The sequence below is a fragment of the Protobothrops mucrosquamatus genome, unplaced genomic scaffold (genome assembly GCF_001527695.2).
Source record: "Protobothrops mucrosquamatus isolate PMUCROS unplaced genomic scaffold, P.Mucros_1.0 scaffold1115, whole genome shotgun sequence".
NCBI lineage: Eukaryota > Metazoa > Chordata > Lepidosauria > Squamata > Viperidae > Protobothrops > Protobothrops mucrosquamatus.
Window position 1 is genome coordinate 82,629 of NW_015387334.1, and position 18,402 is coordinate 101,030.

General features: G+C 35.6%; 1 protein-coding gene across 1 annotated transcript in view; it reads right to left on the reverse strand.

Moving 5' to 3' along the window:
• The window catches only part of FSTL5 (follistatin like 5), a 340,144-nt gene that overhangs the window by 55,189 nt on the left and 266,553 nt on the right, over positions 1-18,402 (reverse strand). Inside the window, 2 exon segments of the mRNA XM_015820299.1 lie at positions 13,314-13,448; positions 14,710-14,871. Coding sequence (XP_015675785.1) covers positions 13,314-13,448; positions 14,710-14,871 — 297 coding nt within the window.

The window sequence follows — 18,402 nt, forward strand, 5'->3', positions numbered from 1 at the left end:
TTTACTGATATGCCTAGGAGTAAGAAATATGTAGCCCTGCTAGTTATAATTGATACCTATTCAGGTTGGATTGAGGACTTTCCTACTGCGAACAAGAAAGCTATACAAGTTGCCAGAATCTTTCTTAAAGAAATTATTCCTAGATTTGGTTGCCCTTCTAAGATTTCATCAGATAATGGTCCTGAGTTCGTACATCAGATTAACAAGGCTTTAGCCCAGGCATTAGGTATTAAGTGGAGATTTCATTGTGCTTTTCACCCTCAATCATCGGGAAAAGTGGAACGGGCTAATCGCACAATTAAAAACCTTATTATCAAATTTTGTTTGGAAACTCATCTCCACTGGCCAGAAGTTTTGCCTATGGTTTTGTATGCACTCAGACTGGCCCCCCGCACTAAATTGCAACTTAGCCCTTATGAGCTCATGTTTGGCCGTCCCCCTTGTCTATTTAAACCTGACAGTCAGGACTGGCTGGACTTGGCTCATAAGGGGGGAATAGACCAACAGAAATTGTTACACCAGTTACAGCTTCATAATTTAGCTATTTCAAGTTTGTGCCATTATATGATGGAACAACAACCCCCTCCAGTGGTCACGGCGACACATGGGTTCAAACCAGGAGATAGAGTATGGGTGAAGTATTGGAAATCAGATCCCTTAAGCCCAAGATGGAAAGGACCGTATACTGTTGTCATGTGTTCTCCATTGGCAGTGAAAACCTTGGAAGGAAAGTCCTGGATCCATTGGACCAGATTGAAAACAGCTGCACCTGCCGATCCAGTAACTTACAAGGTGGATAAAACTGACAAACCTTTAGTGCTGAAATTTACAAGAAATACACCCTGTCGAACCCTACTGGCAATGGGTTCTCAACACACGGTGTGAACATCAGACCTTGCTGAGACACTCCGGAAGCTGTCTCTCTACGCACGGTGGAAGACATGAGGATTCTACAGATCATAATACCTGTTGGTTATTTAATATGGGGAATATACACACACATTCCCACACAAATCAGTGCAATGGCTACACAAGAGGTCATACTGCAGAAACCCTCTAATAGAAAACTATTGAGTACACACAAAGAAAGGACACAAACACAGGGAAACAAATATTGTCAAAACTGCATCAAGATAACAAAACAAGGAAGCCAGATAACTAAGACTTTGATTTATTATACAGTGAAACCAGAAGGGTGCCAAGATAGCTCCCCTAATACCTGTACATACAATAGAACTACATATAAAGTTTGTAGAAAAGGAGCCCAAGATCAGTGTTATAACCCGAAGTCTGATACTGATAGTTGGGCCTTACAAATCCGAACACATAGAACAAGAATGAGCTCTAAGGACCAGGCACTATTAGGGAACTCTCAATGGAAATCCAACCCACACTCCAGTTTTAGTGTTACCTTTGATGTTTGTAAAGCAGCTAATTATTGCGCCGTAATATATGGTTGCGGAGGGATCAATCGAATCTACAGCTATATCCCAAACCATAAGTATTTGTGCCCACCAGATGGGTGTGCAGTCTCCACGGTCAAATGTAAGTGGTGGTCATGTATTAAGTGGCATACCCAAGACCCAAAGAGATGGAACACATCTTGTTTGGAAAGACATAACAGACAGAATGGTCAAATTAGGTCACGTTCCGGTACAAACCTGGAAAGGATTTAATTTAGAAGACATATTTTCAGGATGGTGGCCAAAGTTACCAGGCCTACAAACCATCATAGTTATAGCAACCTTGTTAATTCTAGGATGTATTTTGATTCCCTGCTTACTCCCTTGTGTTATAGCAATGATTCGAAGAATCTCAGAAAGTACAGCCCAATTAACTGCAAAACATGAAACAATGTTAGCTTTATGGGAATATAAAGTGTTGCCCTCTAAAGATCCTGAATTAGAGGACGAATAATGGAAGTTTAAGCGAGAAAACTTCCAAAGGGGGGAATAATGTGGTATAATAAGGTAGAATAATGAACAATTGCTGGAATAATGATTTGTCTGCATAATTACTAGAATAATGATGTAATGCATAATCACTGGGAAAATTCTGTGTCAGTAATATGTGGCTAACCAAATGCGCATTGCACATGGGCATTGCACATGCGCATTGCACATTGTATGAAGCAAACCTTCCATTGTATGCCCGTGAGAAATGATCCTAATGTATTACAATGTGTATTACAATGTGTAGTCCTTTGTTCCTGAGAAAAGGAAAGTATAAAACTGAAGTCTGATCCCGCCCTCCTTGTTCATAAATGCTTGCTTCTGAACCTGTGCATTAAATCTCTCTGCTAAAACCCTCTGGAATTCGTAAGGGTCCTTTCATTTTCCACAAGAGGAGGAGGTTTTGTGGTATCATGGCTGAATGAAACAAATTATCTCTCCTGGAGTTTAAAAATAGTGCAAACTGGACATGGAACCACTGATTGGTTCAAAATTGGGAAAGGCATCCGGCAAGGCTGCATTCTGTCGCCCTGCCTATTTAATTTATATGCAGAGCACATCATGAAAAAGGCAGGGCTAGATGAATCAAAAGTTGGAATTAAGATTGCCGGGAGAAATATCAACAACCTAAGATATGCAGATGATACCACTCTAATGGCAGAAAGTGAAGAGGAACTAAAGAGCCTCTTGATGCAGGTGAAGGAGAGTGCAAACATTGGCTTGAAACTCAACATTAAGAAAACCAAGATCATGGCATCTGTCCCTCTCAATTCCTGGAAAATAGATGGTGAAGAAATGGAGGTAGTGACAGATTTTATCTTCCTGGGCTCCAAGATCACCACAGATGGGGACTGCAGCCAAGAAATTAAAAGACACTTGCTCCTGGGGAGGAAAGCTATGGCAAGTCTAGACAGCATACTAAAAAGCAGAGACATCATCCTGCCAACAAAAGTACAGCTGTGAAAGTTGGACCATAAGAAAGCCTGAATGCAAAAGAATTGAGGCCTTTGAACTATGGTGCTGGAGAAGACTCCTGCGAGTCCCCTTGACTGCAAGGCGATCAAACCGGTCAGTCCTAGAGGATATCAACCCTGACTGCTGTTTAGAAGGCCAGATCCTGAAGTTGAAACTCAAGTACTTTGGCCACCTAATGAGAAGGAAGGACTCACTGGAGAACAGCCTAATGCTGGGAAAGATTGAGGGCAATAGAAGAAGGTGACGACAGAGAATGAGGTGGCTGGATGGAGTCACTGAAGCAGTAGGCGTGAGCTTAAATGGACTCCAGAAGATGGTAGAGGACAGGAAGGCCTGGAAGAACGTTATCCATGGGGTCGCAATGGGTCGGACATGACTTCGCAACTAACAACAGCAACAAATAGAGTTAAAGCATTGCCCCTCTGAAAATAATTTGGCTGATATATTAATGAAGCCTTTAAGTTCAGACAAGTATCAAAATTGGGTAATGATATTTGTACTAGCAGCCGTTCAGCTCTAAATAGGAGGAGTGTCAAGGTAATTACAATTTAGTAGCTGACCGGCAGAGATGACATACAGAAAGTGAGTCAGCAAAGTGTTTTGGGGGTAGTATCCCTTTAAGAGACTGTCTGAGGGAAATGACAGTTGGAATCTTTAGCTCACTTGAACTGTTTTGTATATACCTGACTACCTTGTATTCTGCATGCTCCCTGAATGTTATTGTTTCATATTGTATATTAAACCACAGTTCTTTTAACAAACCACTGTTAGATTTTTACGCTCCTGTGTTATCACACGAAGAAAATAAGAAAAAGGCTGTGATAATTTATATTTTATAAACAACAGGAATGATCCAATACAACTTTGGGATGACCGTGGATCCACTTGGGAAAACAAATCTTGAAGATTGCATTTCCCAGTATGTGTGGCCAGAAAATTTGGTTTCCATCTCTTGCTCTCAGCTGCTTTTTTTTTTAAACATGCCTTGGTTTTAACTGCACTTTTTGAAATTTCTATTTCACTTTACTTTCTATCTTTAAAAGTTAGCCAACTCGTCATATTTGATTTATTTTAACCTTTGCTGGATTGTATGTGTTTTTTCTGTCTTTTTCCTTTAATCTTTTCCTTTGTTTCTTTGTAGTGGTGCGTTCCTGTGTAGTGAATGTGTCTTGACTTGATTTACATCTTTATTGGACTCTCACTAAATGAATTTTGTATTTTATTAACTTTTTAAAAATTCTGATCTTATTTTTTAATTTTTCTTTTAATCTTGGACTGAAACCTCCTCCTCTTTTGTCTGTTTTTAATGTGAGGAATGTTCTGTCCTTGAAGAACTCTTTACCTTTCATTGCCAAGCTACAGGAGAGCAAATAATGTATCAGCTTACAGACAAGGCTCTTTGGGAGGCATTCAAGAAAACAATGCTTTTTAACCTCCAGTTGGAATTTTTAAAACTTTGGTAAAAAGTTTGACAAAATAACAATGGCTACAAATCAATCTAAAGAGAATACACAAATGCAAGTAACTGCAGCTAAATCAGACTCATAAGAGGAACTCAGTTGAACTGGTAGATTCGGTGGAGAAGACTGAAAGAATTATGGACCTTACAGATTTAGAGCTGACAGAATGGATGAGTGATAAATTGGTTTCTCTTAAGAAGCTCAAAGAAGATCAAAGAAGATTATATTTAACTGTGAAATAATTCCATCTGGACCTTTTGTGGAAAATAGTTCAATTTTGGATAGTGGATTTATTATACTTAATCAAACAACAATTAATAAGAGATATTATTAAGAAGCAAACAAGGATATTTGATCCAGAATGGATCAGAGTTAACTTTGATTTGGGATGGATAAGAAGCTGTCATAAACTTTCTATGAGTTAAATACAATAATAGATTGTTAACAAAGAGTTTTGAAATTTTAATTTTGCTGTTGTTCTACCTGTTAACCATTTTGTTATTAATATAATAAATAGATGGCATGGCAGGTAAATAAGTTGCAAATAGAGTTAGAGGTTTAAAAAATTTGGGACTGCTTTGCAAAGGGTTGGAAACTAATATTGTTGCAATATATTTATGAGTGTGTCCCTTTTTTTAAGCACATTTTTCAAAATTTTGTTTATTCTTTTTATAAAAAAAATCTTTTTGTCCTTTTTATAGTTTCTATTTTAACTTTTTGAATGAAAATAAAAATATTGATAAAAATAGTTTCAATATTTTTCAATATTTATTAATATTGTTTAAGTCTAAACACAGATACACATGCATGCACAGGCCTAGTGAGACTGTTTTAAAAACTTTTGAAAATAGAGTATGATTGCCCAGAAATGAGTGATCAAAGAGACAATGAAATAAACTGGTTATCCTTGATATCCTTCTGGAAGTGCCTCAAAGCATAACTAATGACAGTGGGCCTGGTTCTCAAGGAAATGGCATTTTGATGAGATAATATAGTTTTTCCACTAACTTGCTGTCAAATAAAATTATTGATGTCATTTCATTGTAGTTTTTAACATATAGCTTTTTATGATTATTTTTTTATCATAAGGCACCTAGAGTCACTTTACTATGAGAAGGGTGGTTATATAAACCTGATTAATAAATAAACAAAACAGATATATAGGACAACATTCCTTTTTTATTACATACTAACCATATGAGCAATTCTAAGTAAAAAGATAATGAGTATCAGTTTAAGACTACAGTTCCACATATCTGATACCAGTGATGGCGAACCTTTTAGAGACCGAGTGCCCAAACTGCAACCCCAAACCCACTTATTTATCACAAAGTGCCAACACAGCAATTTAACCTGAATACTGAGGTTTTAGTTTAGAAAAAAAAATCATACATTAACATCTTTTGTCTTACAAGAAAAACACAATAACAGACCTTTCAATGATACAAACAACTTTTTATTGAAAGGTAAAAGTTTGCATTTGGCATGCTTTTGAACAATTAATGTGATTTTGCTGTTGTATGCATGCTGATAATTTGTCTAACATTGGCTCATACTTTGTAAGTTTGAGAGCAACACATGCAGCACTCAGGTCATGTGTTAGTCTGTTTCTGGTATCAGATTTGATATAATTCAAAGCTGAAAACAGTGCGCTCGCTCCAGAGACTTGTTTTGGCTAGGAAGGACTTGAGAAATGGCTTTTTCCTGCGAAAACCTAGCCAAAGAACGAGGTGCGTATGCCCACAGAGTGGGCTCTGAGTGCCCCCTCTGGCACGCGTGCCATAGGTTCGCCACCACTGTCTGATACCTTATTTTCAAACAAATATTCAAAGCATTCAGAAATAGACAACATAAATGTTGTCTATATAATGTAAAAGGTAAAACTTAATCCTAAACTTTTGTCACATAACATATACTCAGACTAACAAATATGCAAATATACTTTTATTAATGAATACATACCTATCATTTGGAATACATAATGAAATCAGCTGACATGTCTTTTTATTAGGAGGGAATCTAAATTCTTGCTTAAGATGGGACTTCAGGTAATCATATTAGCTCAGCTCTGATACACAAATATATAAATAGTAGGATACACTTGGCTTTATGGACCAAAACGTATATAGGTCTGGTTTAGGATGTACCATTATAATATGTTACCAGCAGAACTACTATCACATCTCAATTGCAAAAAATATTTTAATTATTCAATTAAAAACAGCTTTTTTTGTACTATTTTGCTGCTATTTAATATTTATCCAAAACTTGGCAATCCAGATTTGATAGCTCTAATGACTAGTGGGACATGCAATACAATATAGTACCCAAATGATGGTGAAGGATCCAACTTGTCTAGGCATTTGTAATGTTTCTGGATAGTTGTAATGGCAGATCTCTCTCTCTCTCTCTCTCTCTCTCTCTCTCTTTCTCTTTCTATTTCTTTCTTCAAATTTACACATAATTTGGCATACATATTTAAGATATGAACTCAAGCCCTCGTTGTTTCCCGCCTGGACTATTGCAATGCTCTCTACATGGGGCTCCCCTTGAGGTGCACCTGGAGGCTCCAGCTAGTTCAGAATGCGGCTGCGCGGGGGATTTTGGGGGCCTCTAGATGCTCCCATGTAACACCTCTCCTGCGCGAGCTGCACTGGCTGCCGGTGGCCTTCCGGGTGTGCTTCAAGGTGTTAGTAACAACTTTTAAAGCGCTCTTGCAATGGACCTAGGTATTTGCAAGACCACCTCCTACCAAATATCTCCCTTCGACCAGTCCACTCCCACAGAGAGGGCCTCCTTAGGGTACCGTCAGCCAGCCAATGCCGGCTGGCGACCCCCAGGGGGAGAGCCTTCTCTGTGGCAGCTCCTGCCCTCTGGAATGACCTGCCCCCCGACCTACATACAATTGCAGACCTGCGCCTCTTCCGCCGAGCCCTGAAAACTCATCTGTTCCATGTGGCCGGCCTGGCGTAGTTTTGATTGGGTTTTGTTAGGGGTTTCATATTTCAGAGCAGGCTTTTATGTAATATTTACTGTGATTTTTATTATTGCCTGTTCACCGCCCTGAGTCCCGTAAGGGAGATAGGGCGGTATATAAATTTAAATTAAAAAAAATATATGCTACTTCATTTTGTTTGGTTTCATTTTGCTTTTAGAATAGGTAGGCAACCACTACAATTCTCTAGGAGAAGAGGCAATAGCACATGCATTTTTGGAATTAAAAAAAAGTTAGATCATTCAGGGTAATAATGATGTTAATATACAGAAGCATGTTTAATTAGACTTATACTAGAATAACATTTACTGAACAAGAATTATTATTTCCTGACTTCTGTTTAAATTTCTGTGCAACTGGGGAAATTGGCATCTGTTGGGATTTGATGTCAGGAAACAATTAAGATCCTAAGAAACTGCAAGAAATAATCTGCATCAACCTCATTCAGATATCATTTTTAACTTGAATATCTTTCCATATTCAAGGTTTAATCTAATTTTAGTTAAGACTGATCTTCCAAAATTTTAACTGAATTGGCAAATTTAATAATCTTTTTCCCAATTGGCCCTGCAATATTTGCTGATGTCATCGATCCATCTTGTTTTAGGTGTCTTTCATGGACGCTTTTGATCAACTGGGATCCATTCTATGACTGCCTTGGTCTACCTGCCATCAATTCTTCTTGCTCTGTGACCAGCCCATTTCCATTGCAATTCTTTTACTCCCTTGATGATATCGTATACTTTTGTTTGTTCTTGAATCCATGTGCAGGCCTTTCTATCTTGTCTTGTCTTGATGCTAGTGTCCATGTTTCACTGTCATATGTTAGAGCAGGTAGCACACACTGACCGAATACTTTTCTCTTCAGGCATAGGGGGAGGTTGTTCTTGAAAATTATGCTTAGCTTGCCAAATGCCTGCCAACCACATTTAACACACCGTTCAATTTCCTTAATTGTATCACTTTCCACTGAGATCAGTTGGCCAAGGTACAGGTAGTGGTCTACTACACCTAGTTCTTCTCCAGATATATATATTTTCTTTCTTTGGTGAATTTATTAAACATAACCTGGCCCTTTTCCAGGTTCATTTTTAAGCCAAATGGTTCTTCTACTTTGTGCAGCGCTTATATGTGTCTTTGTAGATCTTCTGGGTTTTCTGAGAAGAGAACATCATCTGCAAATCTTAAGTGATTTCAATAGGCTCCTTTGATTTGTATCTTTTGCCCAGTATAGTTTGCAAAATATTTTGCAGGCTGAGAAAAGGATAGGTGATATTGCATCACTTTGTCATACATCTTGTTCTATGTTGGTTTCCACTTTAAGATCACTAAGGGAAATTGTTGCTATTGTTTTTTTATATATTGACTGTAGTAATTTCATGTAAGCAGTGTCTACACCTTGGTTGAGCAACACAACCAATTGCTTGCTGGAATACTGAGTATATGTATATATATATATATATATGCAGGGCTTTTTTTGTCATAGAACGTGTAGAACGGAGTTCCGGCACCTTTTTTGGATGGAACCTTGTAGGGTAGGCAAGGCGGGTTGTATGACGTGTGTGAGTTCCAGCACTTTTTTTTTTTTTTTTACAAAAAAAGCACTGTATATATGTATATGTGTTTATGTGTATCTTTGTGTATGTATGTGTATATGTGTATGTATGTGTATATGTGTATACAAACACACACATATACACAAACATATATACATACATTTCTTTATATATAATTATTATTATTATTATTATTATTATTATTAATTGTATTTATATCCCGCCCTTCTCCTTTCGGACTCAGGGCGGCTGACAAATGATAAAAAGCTAACATATTACACCTAGTTAAAATTTAATTAAAATATTTGATATTATAGGTAGTCCTTGACTTACAACCAAAACTGAGCCCAAAATTTCTGTTGCTAAGTGAGTCATTTGTTAAGTCAGTTATGCCGCATTCTACGACCTTTCTTGCCACACCTGTTAAGTGAATCATTGCAGTTACATTAGTAACATAGTTGTTAAGTGAATCTGTTGTCCCCATTGACTTTGCTTGCTAGAAGGTTACAAAAGGTGATCACTTGACCCTGGACACTGCAACCATCGGATGCCAAGCATCCGAGTTTTGATTACATGACCAAAGGGATGCGGCATGGTGATGTGAAAAATGGTCATAAGTCACTTTTTTCACTGTTGTAACTTTGAATGGTCACTACATGGACCATTGTAAACAGTTATGGATGTTAATGGATTTTAGGAGCTTAATTTATAAAGCATTTTATACCAATTGTATATATTAAGCAACTATCATAATTACTGAGATTTAAGAGTAAAAATATATGAATTTAATTTCCTTTTCTATGAAAATTCTATATATACTACTATAATTTTTCAGGATTTATTTTTAGATCTTAGGATATTAAAAGTTGCTGTTTACAGAAATCAGTTAGCGACTTCAGACATACATCCTTGTTTAACACTATATATTTAGCCATCAAATCAGCAGCCCAACTTATTCCTTTCTGAATGAGATAAGTACAGTAGATATTGTTGAAATGAGATGCAGCAGACAGTTGTTATATATAATTTACTTTTGCTACATATTGCAGAATTACAGAAGTCACTTATGCACCAAATGAATCAAAATAGCTTTTAGCGTCATCATGCATTACATGAAACAAAGAATAGTTATAAATCTAGAGATTCCAAGCATTCAGATCACATAACTTCTTTCTAGGTGGTAAGACTTTGAGATGAAAAAAAAGCCTTTTTTATTAGAAAATTATCTACTGAAGAGAATGCAAGCACAAGATAATTTCTGGCTTGCAGTGAATGAACAGATGAAAGGATTTAGAGAAGCTACTTCATTAATATTACAGAGTCACAGTTGCTGAATTGTGCAATGTGAAGAACCAAATATAATAGGTTGCAAAGATTAAAATATGTATGATCAATATTAATTCAGCATCAGATATTAAAGCCATCTAGAAATAAATGCAAAACTTTTCGCCCAACTGTTTCAGGAAGATAATTTGAACTTTAGATTACCTGTATTAAAACAAGGCCAATGTTTATTTATATGCTACAGCTCGGTGAATATTGTTGTAACATCAGGAACCATACTTTTTCACTAGCATGGGAAATGTATTGAAAGTTCTTTTCTTGTTTCTATGAAGCTGGTACTTCCAGATGGAGGGCCATTAAGACAATCTATTATGATGCTGTTGCTCAATAAAAGCCTAACTAAGAATATCTTGAATATGAAGAGTAATAATGAAATACTATTAATAGATCATAATAGTTTTGTGTATAATACTTTTTTCAACCTTCACATGATCTAGATGTCTTATATGTTAGCCACCGAATGGAAAACATAGTTGCTCTGATGATCCTTTGGAGATACATTGGCTCTTTGCCTGTCATCTCAGGGGCTGCCCCAAAGAAGAGGAAGTGAAGTAATAAAAGAGGTAGTCAAAGTTATGAAACAGTAGGGTTCATGTAATGTGATCTTTCAATTCATGACAGAGAGTGGAGAACAGGTCTTTGTAATACTTTACTGGATGTGCTTTTAGACTTATAACAATTATGCTAAAGATAGTTTAATTCAAACTTAACAAATAATTGCCATTTTATTATGTTAACTCAAATTGTATGTTAAAATATTAGATTGGATTTTCATTTCATCTAGCAGTCTGAATATCTATATATCTATATCTATATATCTATATATCTATATATCTATATCTATATCTATATCTATATCTATATCTATATCTATATCTATCTATCTATCTATCTATCTCTATCTATCTATCTATCTATCTATCTATCTATCTATCTATCTATCTATCTATCTATCTATCTATCTATCTACACAAATTGAAGTTTTGTATCTTTTACTTCAATAAATCTGAGTAAAAAAATACTGTGAGAACCTTTATCACAGTCAGTAAAAGCTAGTTTTTCCCATGGTTCACTTTAAAAGCAAAATGAATGATATATGTACTTCAAACAAATATTTATAGGACTCTGATAAGAATGTGTGTGAGACTGGCACTTTATATTGGGAAAAATTCACTTTAGTACATTCTGTAGTAAGAGAACATTTCAAAGCTTTTAAAGCATAAAGATCATGTACTTAACATGCATTCATTTGTCAAGCAAAGTGATAAATGTATAATTTGTAGAAAGGGCTACAAAGGGCAGGAAACTTAAAATTGTGATATACAAATATATTAGAGACTTATAAAGCAAGACAACCGTCAGAGCTGATGGATCCTGCAAGTATATTGGAGAACTTTACAATTGTCCACAACTTCTGAGGAGAAACCTATATGTTATTTTAACCTTGTACATTGGCCACTGGGGGTGGTGGTGATGAGATGAGCAATGATGTAAATCAATGATCTCCAACTTGTTTCGCATCAGGCTGTTGGGGTCTGCAGCTGAGTCTGTGTTGTCTGCAGCTCAAATTGAAGTGCAAATTTGTAGTCAGTTTGGTTCAGTTTGAGATGCAAACAACACAGACTCATCCCCAATAGCTTTGCACCTATCTTCAACAGGGATGGAACATAGGGCAGAAAACATCCTGCATTCAAAAAAAAAAAAAAGGCTCCACACACATTTGCACTGCTCAGGTGACCCGGAGGACACAGGTAAACCTCTAAATGGCCTCAATTATTCTCTAAGAGAATTCAAATGACCAACTGTCTGCAAGGAATATAAATCCTTCCATTCCCCACCATCCAATCAGAGCTGAAGAAGCTTCTTGGATGAGAAGTGAAATGTCTTCAAAGAAGAAACAAGAAGGTCCAATTGCCTCTTGAAAAAGCAACTTTGTGACAGGTTAGATGACAATTACTTAATTTAGGGTCAGAGCAGGCAAGTTATAGTTAAGACTACTTGCAGGTACCAACATTATTTCTTAGTGGCTTCCACTGTTTGCACCACTATTAATTTTCAATCTTTTAAAACCCTAAAACACCATTACTATGAAACGCTAAGAGGAAACAAACAAATGACTACTACCAGTATCACTATGCAACAATACACAACTGCTGAAAGAAAGAAAAAATGAAATCCTGTCAATTCTAATCAAGATTATGTTATTAGAACACAATTATTGAATGAGAATTCTAAGAATTTTGTTCTGATTATTGATGAAGGGATTCAGCAAATCATGTTATCATTTGTTAAAGGAAAACAATGTATGTTTATGTTATTGCATACATGAGAATAATGTCATTCACCTCTTAAGAAAATTAAGCTTACCTAAGTGGGAGCACAGAGTCAACTATGGCTGATTATAAAAAAGCTAAGCAGAGTCAGGTGTGGTTAAAGTATGGCTGGGAAACGATGAAGAAATCTCAATTTCATAGATTAATTTGGGAACTTGAAAAATACCTTGGACGGCAACAGTGGCCATCTCTTCTTTATAGTTGCTAAGAAAATAATATGAGGGCCACCAATAGTTAAATTAAATCCTGTGGTCAACTTTACTTTTTAAATTTTCCATAGAATCAGTTGGAATGAGTTTAAACCTTTGACACAGCTGTAATTTATTTACAATAAATTAGAAATTCTGCCATCTGAGTTAGCAAAAACAGTGCAAATAAGCAACTGAGACAATTGGCATGATTAATGGCCATGTTTTAACAAATGATCCCTTCATCCAATAATGCTTTTCAGAGTTTTTTGTGGCTTATATATATTGAATTACTTATAAATGTATATTTTAATTCATAATAATAAAGGCTACATTAACTTTATGTTATCATACTATTAATTTATAACAGTGAGGCCCACTGAAAGGCAAGCTTCTTAAATATTTCTTTCTGAATCAAACAAACACAACAAACAAAATAATCTTCTGAAATTATGTATATTGTTATATATCCTTTTTAGTACATGACATGAAACAAGAAATAGTACATACGGGTTTTCCGTGCAGAATCCTCTACAAAAAGGGAAGAGATGTCTTCATCAACTCCTGCTTCATTCTTCGCAATACAAGTGTATGCTCCTGTATCTTCATAACGTACATTGCTAATATGGACTTCACTGCCATTTGCTATATGCAGAATTAAAAATATAAATATACATGAGTTATGATTTTAGTCATATTATTGAGGTTACAAAATTAAATGTATGGGTTTTTTTGCATAACCCAACCCATTTATATTGTTTGCTATTTCTTATACGGGTTGTATTCACTTAACAATAACTGCAACTGTAACTCCATCACAGTCATAAAATGATACATCAAAACGTATGATATGAGTTCATCATTTTCAGCTGCAGTCATTAAGCAAATCACCATGGGTCACTCAACACAAAGCTATTGACTACAACTTTTGCCAACTTGTGAGCTTCCCCATTTACTCTACTTGTCAGAAGTCAGTTGTGAAAGTTGCAAATGGAGATCATGTGAATACATGATCCTGTGCCCATTGTAAGTGGACACTGGTTTCCAAGGACCTGAATTGTGGTCATGGTACTCTTGGTATGCTGTGACAGCCAGAATTTCAAAGACTGGCTATAAGTCTCCTTTTTTAACACACGGTAAGTTTGATCGATTACTGAACAAGTGCTTACTAAGAGAGGATTACTGTATTTTATTTTGAATAATATAAATTTTGCCTACAATATGTGGTTTCTTAATGAAAATTCACTTTCTCTTACTATTATAATTTAGGAATAAAAATAAAAAATTATACTATATCAATGCAAACATGCATATTTTAACATAATTTAATATAATGGAATTATATACTAATCAAATCTATTATTTTAAAAAGTGTAAAATGTTCCTCTACCACCGAAAATATTTTTAATGTAACAAAATACTGTAGTTCTTGAAAGTTAATATAATTATATTTGTAAGTCAGGTTTATAGAAAGAAAACTGAATTCTACTATTGATTTCTGACTGAAAGTGCGGGCAGTGTCCATGAGTTGTGACTTACTGCCTTAATAAAGTCAGACATTTCATCAAGTTTTTTGCAAACATTAGTGTTGTTTTCAAAGATTTAAACAAATGGCAATAGGTACCCTTCAGAGAAACTGTTCCAATGACTATCCATCAAAATTCTCTAATCCTCACTTTTAAATGGAAATGCATAGCATCTCTGGGTTACTGAATGATCAACAATTTCATGTAGATATTGAAAGTGAATGATGAGAGACTCAAGTCCTAAACATAAAATGGGTCTTATGTCTCCCTCCACTTATACCAGCTGAAACTGCAGTTAAAATACTGCAATATGGTATGTCACCAAAAACGTATGTATTTTTGAAAATAACAAATTATGATATTAAAAGATGTTCCTTTACCTTGAAGAGTTAACTGTTTGGATAACTTTGGAGTTATATCAATTCCATTCTTCAACCAACCAAGCACTGGATTGGGAATACCCTCAGCATGGCATCGAAGGCTGGCTGTCACTCCTGGCTCCCTAGCTTGGCTTTCAGGGAAGACTCTTATGACAGGTGGAACTGTATAAGAAAAAAATATATCAAATGCAAAGATTATGAATAGAAATAGAAATATTTCCTAATATAATCAATGATAAGAACCACATTAATATATTTTGTCAAAGAAAAGAGCAATGTAATATTATACCTAACCCTACATAGCTCTATCAAACAATCAGATTATGATTTTTAGCTTTGCAAATAAGTCTTGATTTGATTCAGATCAGAGATTCATGCCTCAGGTTTTTGATTGAGAGGCAAACTTTCTTGATCTGAGTTCAGATTGGGAGAAGTCATTCTTTGAATATAAATAGCTGCGTACTGCAGCTACTTCATTTTGGGACAGAATGTGATGAAAATAGCAATGGTTATTTATGAGAAGCTTCAGTTAAATATGTCTAAAGGATTCCTAACAGTACTTTTAATACATAAAGCCTGTACTTGATAGGGAGAGCTAGCAAAAACGAGGGAGAAATAACACAACAGCCCTCAAATTATTTTGGAAAGAGCCTAAATGTTGCTCAATTGATGTAGGAGATTTCTTACTGTTACTTTCCAAAACTTTTTGAAAAATTAGAATTTACTCCTTTTACAACTTTAAGAATAACCACTGACATAGCCTCTGTGGACCAATGTGTTCTACTGTCTCTGTTTATTGGTTGCTGAGCTTGGTCATCTTCATCAGTATTTCGTTGGGGCAAAATTAACCACTGACTCACTTTTATGCAGAATAGAGCTTTGTGACTCTAGTAACTGGCTTCTTGGTGAAAGGGGAGTTAATGTATGTGATACATAGACTATACTTTCAGCAACAACCCTATGTTGTTTAGCTAGTTAGCAGAAGCAAGAAAGCAGGCCAGCACAATGAAATGACAATGATGAGATAGCATGCAGAAAGTGATAGTTTAGCTTTCTCCATCCCATTTTTCTATCTCCAGAACTGTTATCCTTTCATTTATATTCCATACCTGCCTCAATTATGCAGAATTTAAAAGCAAGAACACATCATAAATTTGCCATGAGTCCATAATCTGAGCGCTGACAACTGTATAGAAGTATCATAATTAGAATACTTCTCAAGAGTCATTGAAATTTACTATAGATAGGTTTACTACCATAAACAGGTATTATAGATAAATGCTCCAATAGCAATTAAAGACAATGAGGGGCTTAAAGATTTAAGATGTTAACAGGTCCAAAATTAGCATGATTAGGAAAGATGGTAAACATAATTTTAAAACAGGAAAAAAATCACTTTTACAAATGAGAGGTCAGACCATAATATAAAATGGAAGAGTTCATAGTTTAACCCAAAGAAATGTTATACCTGGAAAAGAAGCAATTTTATAAACTAAAGAAACTTGAATGGAAACCACCTAGATAAAAAGACCTGAAATCTGTTATCAGTCATGAAACCCAAACACCTAAAGACTGAAAACAAAGAAAGACTTACGGTATACATAACATATAAAGATAAAAAACGTCCTCGCAGATTTTATTCTACTAATTGTTGCTGACTATAGGGGGCGTTGCTAATCTCTGTTTCAAGGCCATTGAGCCAGCATTGTCCAAAGACATTTCCGCGGTCATGTGGCCAGCATGATGTCATGGAATACTGTTACCTTCCCATCAAAGTGGTACCTATTTATTTACTCACATTTGAATACTTTCGGACTGCTAGATTGGCAGGAGCTGGGGCAAGGATGGGAGCTCACCCCATCGCATTGCACTTGGGTCTCAAACCTGGAGTTCTTATTTTCCAGCTGAGAAGTCCAGTATCTTAACTGCTGAACCAGTGCACCACCACATAACATATGATGAGATGGAATTGACAAGGATATTCTTGTCTCTTGTTTCTTCAGATCAGAATTTCTAGCCAGTGTACTGACTTAGATAAATCTAGTCTCAGGAAAAAGCCACAGAAAGCTTACTTTCAAATGAATACTCCCTTAAATAGCAGAATGTATACCAAACATTTGTGTGTACAGTTTGCTATAGACATTTCTATATAGATGTACACTGATAATGCTATTTTCTTTCAGGACAAGCTTCATGAAATGGGCAGAAAAAGAGGAAGAAGAGTTTTAAAAAGACATTAAAACTAGGAGTTAATAAATAAAAAGGGGTATCAATCCTATAATTAGTACTATTAATTATATTTTTCATTACCCTTTTGAAAATTTTACATTTATTCTATCACAGGCATACTCTAATTAATCACAGGCATACTCTGATTAATGTCTGTGTGGGTGTGGGTGTTTTTGTATGCATATTCTTTAAACTACTAACCTCTCTCTTTTGAAAAGAGTCATGATTTTTCTGGTCTTCTTACATTCATTCATCACCCAAGCATTCATGACACTATCTCTTCTTGTTTTACTATGCCTGATTTTTGATACATTAATTTTCAGATTTCTGTTTGTCATTGTTAGACACAGCTTGCCTATGCAAATTATTCTGATTACCAGTTAACATGGCATTAACTGCATGTAACAGTACACATATATTTAAATTCCCAATCAAGACACCTCTAATATTGGCACAAGCTTATAAAATAATCAGCAGCCTATCACACATTCTTGTCTGTCTGCGCAATGTTGGAGCATTTAAGAAGAAATCCATTTATTCTCACATAATTACATCATGTTACGCTTTTAAATATTTACCCACCAATATTGAATTCTATATACATGCAAAATTTTCCATAATTTAAACACATTCTATTATATTTCTTCTAAATTAGCAAATACAGCGTAGGAACCTTTTCTTCTTATTCACATTCATGCATTTCTAATTGTCTGAAAGAGCAAAAACCTATTCCCTGCATGGAATAAAGCAACTGTACTCTTTTTCGCTTCCCATACCATCCCAATCAGAACTCTGAAAACATTTTGCCAGATACCCTTAGTAAATTAATCACCATTATAGTTTTGTCATTTACTTTTTCTGTATTTCACCGTAGATAAAAATGGCCCTCATACATTGTCAGGTTGTAAACCATCTACAGATTGGCTTTAAGATGGGAAGCTATAGAAACATTTTAAGTAAATAAATAAATTTGGTGCATATGCACTCTTCATACAGACATTTTAAAAAGCAAACCACATTCTTATCTCAATATTTTTCCAGTTACATCATCTATATTTGAAGACCTACCTATTTATATATTCTCGTTGCATTTATGACTTTCTTTTCAGAATTTATTTTTTCTTGCTGAGTAATATGTATAGCTTTCATTGCAATTCTCTCTCTCTCTCTCTCTCTCTCTCTCTCTCTCTCTATATATATATATATATATATATATATATATATATATATATATATATATATATATATATATATATATATATATATACATATCCACTCCGGGCCACCCCAACGATGCCCTTGACGTGATGACCCGGTGTCTGGAGGCCGTGAGGGTGTGGATGGGGAGGAACAGACTCAGGCTCAACCCGTCCAAGACCGAGTGGCTATGGTTACCGGCGCCTCGGCATAGTCAGCTGATTCCATCGCTGACTATAGGGGGCGAAACTCTGGCCCCCTCGGAGA